Source organism: Muscardinus avellanarius, assembly GCF_963383645.1.
Source record: "Muscardinus avellanarius genome assembly, chromosome: 12".
NCBI lineage: Eukaryota > Metazoa > Chordata > Mammalia > Rodentia > Gliridae > Muscardinus > Muscardinus avellanarius.
The window spans coordinates 41401471-41411821 of record NC_137798.1 but is presented as its reverse complement, the minus strand read 5'-3'; the positions used below and the strand labels follow the sequence as shown (position 1 = coordinate 41411821).

General features: G+C 42.4%; 1 protein-coding gene across 1 annotated transcript; it reads left to right on the top strand.

Moving 5' to 3' along the window:
- Positions 1-644: 644 nt before the first annotated feature.
- On the top strand, positions 645-2128 carry LOC308270990 (large ribosomal subunit protein uL4-like; the record flags this gene model as incomplete). Its single annotated transcript, XM_080707133.1, is given in 3 exon segments — positions 645-1160; positions 1376-1696; positions 1700-2128. Coding segments are annotated over 3 exon segments (1266 nt in total).
- Between the last annotated feature and the right edge of the window lie 8223 nt (positions 2129-10351).

Below are 10351 nucleotides of genomic sequence, written 5' to 3'. Positions count from 1 at the left end.
AGTGGCAGAGTTCTCAGTTCATCTGGCTCCAAAATCCATGAGGTTAGCCACCTGCCACAACTTCGCCCAGGTATGAGTTTGGTTGGGTGACAGCCTGAATCAAGGGTGGAAACAAAATAGAGTGCATTTCAGGCTGGAGAATGAATGCAGAGAGCATATGATACTTGATTTTATGTGCATTAAGTTTAAAAAGGGTGAAGAGCATATTCAATGAAATTGACTCATGAATATTTGAGATATGTAAGTATGGTGAAGGTAAAGATTTAGATTTGGGATTTGGCAGGATGTTGTTGATATCTGAAGTCAATAAAATGAGCGAAATCTTTACCAATATTATGTTGGTATTTCACACCATAGAATCCTGTACCATTTTATCTCATCAAAAATATCACGGGGGTCGGCCGGGCGTGGTGGCGCACGCTTGTAATCCCCGCGCTTGGGAGGCAGAGACAGGAGGATCGCGCAGGTTCGAAGCCAGCCGCGCGTGCTGGCTTAAGGAGACCCTGTTTCCAAATTAAAAAATGTAAAAATAGGTCTGGGAGTGTAGCCCGGAGGTAGAAGGGCTTCCAGGAACCCCAGTACCACAAAAAAAAAAAAAAAATATCACGGGGGTGAGAGGAGTGTGGCCGTCTCTGCTCCGCACCATGGTGTGTGCTCGACCCCTGATATCGGTGTACTCCGAAAAGGTGGAGTCATCTGGCAAAAATTTCAATTTGCCCGCTGTGTTCAAAACTCCTATTCGGCCAGATATTGTAAACTTTGTTCACACCAACTTGAGGAAAAACAACAGGCAGCCCTGTGCTGTCAGTGAACTAGCAGGTCATCAGACCAGTGCTGAGTCTTGGGGTACAGGCAGAGCTGTGGCTCAAATTCTCAGAGTTCAAGGTGGTGGGACCCACCGTTCTGGCCAGGGTGCCTTTGGAAACATGTGTCGAGGAGGCTGCATGTTTGCACCAACCAAAACCTGGCGTCGTTGGCACCCTAGAGTGAACACAACCCAAAAGCGATTTGCCATCTGCTCTGCCCTGGCTGCCTCAGCCTTACCAGCACTGGTCATGTCTAAAGGTCATCGAATTGAAGAAGTTCCTGAACTTCCTTTGGTGGTCGAAGATAAAGTTGAAAGTTACAAAAAGACCAAGGAGGCTGTCTTGCTTCTTAAGAAACGCAAGGCCAAGCCAGGCGTGGTGGCGCACTCTTGTAATCCCCCTCTTGGGAGGCAGAGACAAGGAGGATCGCGCAGGTTCAAAGCCAGCCGCGCGCGCTGGCTTAGGAGACCCTGTTTCCAAAATAAAAATGTAAAAATAGGTCTGGGAGTATAGCCCAGAGGTAGAAGGGCTTCCAGGAACCCCAGTACCACCAAAAAGAAAAAAAAAAGAAACTTAAGGCCTGGAATGATATAAAAAAGGTCTATGCCTCTCAGAGAATGAGAGCCGGCAAGGGCAAGATGAGAAACCGTCGCCGTATACAGCAGAGGGGGCCCTGTATCATCTACAATGAAGACAATGGTGTCATCAAGGCCTTCAGGAACATCCCTAGAATTACTCTACTTAATTTAAGCAAGCTGAACATTTTGAAACTTGCTCCTGGCGGGCATGTTGGGCGTTTCTGCATCTGGACTGGAAGTGCTTTCTGGAAGTTAGATGAGCTGTATGGCACTTGGCGTGAAGCTGCTTCCCTTAAGGGCAACTACAATGGATAAGATGATTCAACATCTTATCCAGACCTCAGCAGAATCTTGAAAAGCACAGAGATCCAGCGTGCCCTGCGAGCACCACGCAAGAAGATTCATCGCAGAGTCCTGAAGAAGAATCCACTGAAAAACCCGAGGATCATGTTGAAGCTAAATCCAGATGCAAAGACCATGCGCCGAAACACCATTCTTCACCAGGCCAAGAATCACAAGCTCCGGGTGGATAAGGCAGCAGCCAAACCAGGCGAGAAGGGTGCTGCGGGCAAGAAGCCAGTGGTAAAGAAGCAGGGGAAGAAGGCTGCTGGTGTCGAGCCAAAAAAGCCTTTGGGGAAGAAGGCTGCAGCCACTGAGAAGCCAGCAGCTGAAAAGAAGCCAGTGGAAACGAAACCTACCACAGAGGAAAAGAAGCCTGCTGCACAGAATGTCTTAATTCCATAAAGTCAAAAGATTTGGACAACTTTTTTTTTTTTTTTTTTGGTGGTACTGGGGTTCCTGGAAGCCCTTCTACCTCCGGGCTACACTCCCAGACCTATTTTTACATCTTTTTATTTGGAAACAGGGTCTCCTAAGCCAGCGCACGCAGCTGGCTTCGAACCTGCGCGATCCTCCTGTCTCTGCCTCCCAAGTGCGGGGATTACAAGTGTGCGCCACCATGCCCGGCCTGGACAACTTATTTTGAATAAAGGCCAGATCAAAAAGGCAAAAAAAAAAAAAGGTAGATCTTTGTTATGGAAAGATCTTTATATTAGTCACTCTTCATCACTGTAATGAAATGCCTGGCACAGGCTCCTAAGAAAAAGAGGTTTATTTAGCTCACAGCTTTGGAGCTTAAAAGTCCAAGAGCAGGTGGCCTCACTGGCTTGGTGGAGGCAGCAGATGGCGGCCCATCACTGTGGGAACACAAGTAGGAGCAGCCACATCTCTAGCAGTAAGCAAGGCCAACCCCAGGCTTTTCTATCAACCGTCTTCCAAGAACTATCTTCCAAAAGCATACCCTACGGGCCTCACCCCTCCAAAGGATCCACTAACTTCTAACAGTGCCTGTGGACCTGGCAAGCCTTCAATCAATCATAATGTATCCTTGGGGGACACTCAAGCCACAACAATCACCAAGACATAGTAAAAAAAAAAAAAGAATCTATTAGGCTGGGTGTGGTGGCACATGCTTATAATCTCTGAGCTTGGGAGGCTGAGACAGGAGGATTGCACAGGTTTGAAGCCAGCCTCAGCAACTGAGTGAGGCTCTCAGCAACTTAAAGAGACCCTGTTTCCAAATAAAATATAAAAAAATAGGTCTGGGAGTATAGCCCGGAGGTAGAAAGCCTCTGGGTTCCACCCCCAGTACCACCAATAATAATAATAATAATAATAATAATAATAATAATAATAATAGAATGGATTAGTGTAATAGGCCTGCTGTGCCTTTATTATTATTATTTTTAGCATTGAGGATTGAACCCAGAGGCATTCTTCCTCCAAGCTACACCCCTAGTCCTAATTTTTATTCTTTACTACACTCCCAGCCCTCTTTTTCTTTATTTTGAAACGGTCTCACTAAGTTGCGGAGGGCCTAAGTAGCTGAGGCTGGCTGTGAATCTCCGATTCTCCAAGTGTCTTGGCCTCCTAAGTACTGAGATTACAAGAATGTGCTGCCATGCCTGGCTTGCTGTGCTCTCTTCTATTTAATTGGCAGAAAAAGAACCAATATAAGACATTGAACCTTAGAAAATATTTTTAAAACATCTCAGAAAGGCGTCAGAACAGTCGAAGGAGCCAAGAGAGGTCACAGAAAGCATCTTGTGGGCGGTGGCCAAAGCTGCAAGCTTGCCTTCTCACGCCTCGTCCTCCTGGAGATGTGCACGTGGGCACCAGCGCGGGGCACTGAGCATATCCATGAGCAGCTGCACATGGGGAGAGGAGGGTGAGGGGACCAAACTCCTTAGGCCTCCTTCTCTGAGAAGCCTCTGTGGGACTAAGAGGATATAGTGGATACAGAAAAGATCCCAAACAAGTTGGCCCTTGGAGAGTGAATAATCTGTTATTAATGTACATATATAACTAAGGTGAACATGAGTATAAGGGGTTTGTTATTGTTGTTGTTTAGGGGTAGGGGTATTTTTTGGGGGGGATACTGGAGATTGAACCTAGGGGTATTCTACCTCCAAGCTATACCCCCTGTACTTTTTAACTTTTTTTTTTCTTATGGTACTGGGGATTGAACCCAGGGGCCTTCTACCTCCATGCTACACCTCCAGATCTATTTTATATTTTACTTGGAAACAGGGTCTCACTAAGTTGCTGAGAATCTCACTAAGCTGCTGAGGCTGGCTTTGAACCTGCGATCCTCCTATCTCAGCCTCCCAAGTACTGGGGTTACAAGCGTGTGTCACCATACCTGGCTCTTAACTTTATTTTGAAACAAGTTCTTGAACTGTTGTTGAGGCTGGCCTCAAACCTGCAATCTTCCCGTCTTAGACTCCCAAATCCTGGGATTTCAGGCATGTGCCACAACACCTGGTAGTACAGGTTTAAATTAAAAAAAAAAAACTACTAATCAGTACTTGGGAGGCTGAGACAGGAGGGTCTTGGGTTCACAGCCAGCCTTAGCTACTTAGTGAGACCCTCCCCAACTTAGTGAGACACTGTTTCAAAATAAAGAATAAAAAATAGGGGTAGCCGGGCGTGGTGGCGCACACTTGTAATCCCAGCACTTGGGAGGCTGAGACAGGAGGATCCCACTGGTTTGAAGCCAGCCTCAGCTACTTAGTGAGGCTCTCAGCAGCTTAGTGAGACCCTGTTTCCAAAATAAAGTATAAAATAGGTCTGGGAGTGTAACCTGGAGGTAGAAAAGCCCCTGGGTTCCATCCCTCACACACACACCAAAAAAAAAAAAAGACAGAAAGAAGAATAAATAGGAGTCGAGGTATAGCTCAGAGGTAGAATGCCCCTGGCTTCAATCCTCAGTACCAAAAATTAAAAATTAAAAGGGCTGGGGTAAAGAAAAAAAGAATTAAAATTAAAAGGAGCTGGGCATGGTTTGTGCTACAGCATCTCATGCAGATCTTGAGGAAGCTCCATCAGGGGATCCGCAACGGCGTAGATCCCCCATGAAGTATGTCTAGCATTCCTTTCTTCAAAAAATTATTTTAGGATTATTTGGATCAATATGTATAATTGAAATTTTATGTATAAGCATTATAACTAAAACTGATGGGCAGCGGCTTGTGAGAGACTCAGGCAGCAAAGATGTTTTCCCAAGGATAAAGTTGGAGCCAAACATTAAGTTCACACGGACCTTAGTTTAGGCCAATGTATAAGATTGAGTTTGAGTCAGCCTTGTGAAGCTAGACAAAGCACACTATGATTATTTAAATGTCTGACACCCTGCCCTGAAGTCTGTAAATAATAACTTTTCCTGTCCTTGGAGTTCCTGCTTGCATGGCTATGCCCTTGCTTTTCTGCCAAAAAAGAAAGTATAAAAATTGTAACAAATCCTGAATAAAATGGAGAAGCTTGAATCTGATCTCGTGTGGCAGTTCTTCTCTCATCGACCTCGGCTTTCTCTCACCAACACACGAACCTCGACTCTTGCTAGGGCTGGACCCCGGCAGTTTGTAATCCTAGTACTTGGGAGGCTGAGACAAGAGGATCATAGGTTTGCGGACAGCCTTAGCTACTTAGTGAGACCGTATTTCAAAATAAAGAATTAAAAATAAAACTGGGGGTGTAGCTTGGAGGTAGAGAGCCCCGGGTTCAACCCCTAGTACTGCCAAAAAATAAAAATAAAAAATAATAAAGGGCTGAGGGCTGGAGGTGTAGCTCAGAGGTAGAATGATCCTAGGCTCAATCTCCAGTACTGAAATAAACAACAAAAAAATGAAACAAACCAAAAAACCATGCTAGTCAATGGGTAATTTAAGCAGTACCTGAAACTACTCACACATGTACTTATATATGGACTCGTAAATTTATCTTCAATAAAGTAGAAGTACTTAACTATCTCTCCCATTAACAACATCATGTTCAAAATCTTGCAATAATAAATGAAATATGGTACTTCTTTCAATGTCCCTCTGAAAAAGTGTTTTATAGCCTCTGCTTAAAGGTTGTTTCCTCTGAAGTTTTAACATAATTTGTGACACCAGGTGGCCCGATTCTGAACTGGAATGATGGCACCTCTCCCTGTTCAGGGCTGTAGAAACCTGCAAAGGTCACCTACCTTGAACCTATTATTAGATACAGCAAAATAGAAAAGGAAAGAACAAATGCACTCTAAAGGCTGTATGACATAACATCTCTTGACCTTCCTTTAATAAAATGTGTCTTGAAAGAGAAAACACCAGGTTCAACTTTAGGAGCAAAGAAATTCTAGATTTATACATTTTAGCTTCCTATAGCTAAATATATACAGATTTTTTATAAATATTAACAACTTGAGATAACCAACTGTTTTAGAACCATTTTCAAAATACAGAAAACTATGGCCAACAAGATTTGAATAAACAGGCTGAGACAGTAGAGTTGCCGGTTCAAGGCCAGCCTCAGCAACTTAGAGAAACCCTGTTTCAAAATAAAAAGGGTTGCGGGTGTAGCTCAGAGATAGAATACCCCTGGGTTCAATCGCCATATACCACACCCAACAGATGGTAAATATGTAGAATGAAAATGTCAGAACTCTTACACTTGTATTCCTTTTGTTTTAAATATGGACATGTTAAATAATGACTTTCAGTTTATAAACACAGCTCCTGGCACATGGGAGGCATTCAAGTTATAAGAATTATTATCAGTGGCTGCTGTGAGTCTGGGGCCACACTGGTCCAACGATCTGGCCAGAGTGGCAAGGTCCGTGTTCTCGATAGAACTCAGGGAGGTTGTGGGAAGGCAAGACTCTGCCCACGGTGACCCATGTGGGAACTACCCATTAAACTCCACCTACTGCACCAGCCACACACAACTCCTGATTTACCCACAAAGACAACAGAAGGGACATGCATTTTCCTTCGACTCCATCCTGAGCTTTCTTTCTTCTCCTTCCTCCCTCCCTCCCTTCCTCTTTGTATTTTAGATAACCCCACCTGTGTGCGTGTGCGTGTGCATGTGCGTGTGTGTGTTACTGGGGATGGAACCCAGGGGCATTCTACCTTTGACCTACATTCCCAGCCTTATTTTATTCTTTTATTTATTTATTTATTTAATTTTGGTGGTACTGGGGGTAGAACCCAGAGGCCTTCTACCTCCAGGCTACACTCCCAGACCTATTTTATATTTTATTTGGAAACAGGGTCTCACTAAGTTGCTGAGAGCCTCACTAAGTAGCTGAGGCTGGCTTAGAACCTGTGCGATCCTCCTGTCTCAGCCTCCCAAGCGCTGGGATTACAAGCATGCGCCACCACGCCCGGCTTTATTCTTTTATTTTGAAACAAGGTCTCACTAAGTTGTGCAGGGCCTAAATTGCTGAGGCTGACCATGAACCATGAATCCTCCTGTCTCAGTCTACCAATGTGAACGATGAGAAAGGTAAGAGGAGAATGGCATTGTTTGGCCATAATTTTTAGTCCATGAATTGGGTTAGTGGTGGTTAAGATACCTTTTGTAAAAATGGAAAATGGCAGAAAGAGTGGATTGAACATAAAAACTGGAAGCTGTGCCAGGAAAGACCCAGCAATTGATCCTAAATAGAAGCTGATCATAAACACAGCAGCACCATCTGCCAGCATCATATTTCAGAAAATCTAACAATTCTCCCAAATTAAACATTATTACCAGAAGACTAATAGGAAAATGCCAATAGCATAATATATCTCATAGCACTTTTGTTTTGTATGTATGGTACTGAGGATTGGAGACAGAGGTGGTTTTTGTTGTTGTTGTTGTTTTTCTTTTGTTTTGTTTTTTGCAGTATTGAGGATTGAACCCAGGGGCATTTTACCTCTGAGCTATACTTGGAGCCCTATTTTTTTTATTTTGAAACAGTGTCTCACTAAGTTGTAGAGGGCTAAGTAGCTGAGGCTGGCCATAAACCATGATCCTCTTGTCTCAGCCTCCCAAGTACTGGGATTATAAGCATGTGCCACCAAACCCAGCTGCCAGGGGCACTCTACATCTGAGCTACACCCAGCCCTATTTTATTCTTTATTTTGAAAGAGTCTCACTAAGTTGTGGAGGGCCTCACTAAATTGCTGAGGCTGGCTGTAAACTCTTGATCCTCTGGTAAAAACCTTCTAAGTACTAGGATTACAGGCATGTGCCACCACACATGGCTTCATAGTACTTAATAATAGATTAGCATATGCTCACCTGACTTTTAATATTATGGTGAATAGTACATAGGACATAAACATTAACATTTTGAAAGTAAATGTAGACAAACATGGTGACATAGGCCTATAATTCCAGTACTTGGGAGGCTGGGACAGGATTCCAGGTTCACAGCCAGCTTCAGCAATTTAGCAAGGCCCACAACAACTGAGTGAGACTGTTTCAAAAAAAATAAAATAAGACTGGGAGTATAGCTCAGAGATAGAATGCCCCAATACCATACACACAAAACAGTACTAAATCACAGTTCTAAAAATATTTTCTATTTATAATTTCAGGACATATATAGTGTTTGTTTTTGTTTTTGGTGGTAATAGGGTTCCTGGAAACCCTTCTACCTCTGGGCTACCCTCCCAGACCTGTTTTTTTATATTTTATTTGGAAACAGGGTCTCTTAAGCCAGTAAGGCTGGCTTCGAACCTGCGCGATCCTCCTGTCTCCGCCTCACAAGTGCGGGGATTACAACCGTGTGCCACCACACCCGGCATAGTATTTTTATAGTATTTTTATTTTTGAAACAAGGTCTCACTGAATTGCTGAGAGCCTCAGTAAGTAGCTGAGGCTGGCTTTGAACCTGTGCGATCCTCCTGTCTCCGCCTCCCAGGCGCAGGGATTACAAGTGTGTGCCATCACACCCGGCTTATAGTGCATTTTTATTAAAGTGTTATATATGTACGTGTATGTGTGTGTATGTATGTTTTTAATTAAGTGTAACTTAGTTGCCTTTTAACATCTACCTATACCCCAAAAGAGGCTGAACTGTGCTTTAGAGAGGCAGAAGCATGTGTGAAGGACTGTCTATTCATGTAAAACGGCTCAACAAGTTACCAATAATAAAAGAGCTAAATATGCATAAGTAATTCAAGACACTACAGATGACACACAACACATCTTTTTATTATATACTAAATTTAAAAATACCAATCTTATTAAAATGCTTATCAAACACTGTTTACATAAGAGCTATTGGACACTACTCATTGTGACATTATGAACCGCTGCTGAATTCAATTAGATTTGGAAACAGCAGCACAGCTCTGCTGCACTGAACTCACAGGTCAAACGCTTTACAATGTGGCGACTATGAAGCAGTGCTCTGCACAGGACACAGTCTGCAGAGGTAAAGTAGTAAGCAAACGAACGGAATCATGAGTGCTAATATGTAGATCTCTTCCTCAACCTCTTCAGTTCCTTTGTCACAGAGATTAAAGTGCATAAGACCACCAGGAATCCTTGATTTGGTTGCACCCTAAATACATACTATGGCCAACTGTGTTGCCATCCTAAGGGTTTCAATTCTTTGCACTGTTCCTGAGGCTTTGGAAGTTCATTTTGAATGTGGCTAGGGAAGGGAGGCCAATACTTTCTAAATTGCACCAAATGGCCTTAAAGTGTAAAAACACCCAAGATAAAATATTAGTTTGGGAAATGATTCAAGGAAATTATTCTTTGTCTATTTTGTCCTAGGCATAAAATTAGAATAAGGAACTAGTTTTTATCTCCAGAAAATACTCACTAAAAATCTGTTTCAAAAGATCAGACATGTACAGCAAGCACCACAATACTGTCAGTTACTGTTCACCACTTACATACTGCATCATAAATACCAGACATGAACATCTGCCCTCTAAGGGGTCACAAGACAGACAGGTAAAAACAGGTTATCACTTGACACTGATTTTACTAATGAAGTACAATTCATAAAATAAACAAAGGTCACCACCATACAATCAAGGAAGAGGAGAAGGGAGGCTATTCTACAAAAGTGCTCCTTTTAGCTTTCAAACCCAATCGTTTAAGTTTGGGTAAAACAGATTGTAAGATAAGGTCATCAGTTCTAAATAAGCTGATAATGCCATATATACATACTCACATATATACGTTAAATTTCAATTCTGATTTCACACTAATGTACTAGAGTGATCCATTCATGGGAAACATTTTATCAGTCTTATTTACAAACAATGAGTAACAACTCTATGAGAAATAAAAAATTGCAGATAAACATAGCCATAGTTCATTAAAGATAAAACAGGCTGGCATAACTATTTTAAAAAACAAAAACTTTTAGAAAGAAATCCCTACCATATATACCTGTTGGTCATTTTACCTAAGAGGCAAATAAATGTAATGATCATGATTAAACTTTTATTTCCACTTCTTTTAATAACAAAGGAATATGAGGTCTACCTAGAATACTACCTACAAATACACATTCTCTCGGGATTTGATGAGTTTTAAGTTAGTGAACACAGTTTTGTTTTGTTTTGTTTCCACTCCCATGGCACATCACACTTGGCAACACTAATAAGGTAAATTTAGATAACACTTAAATCATGA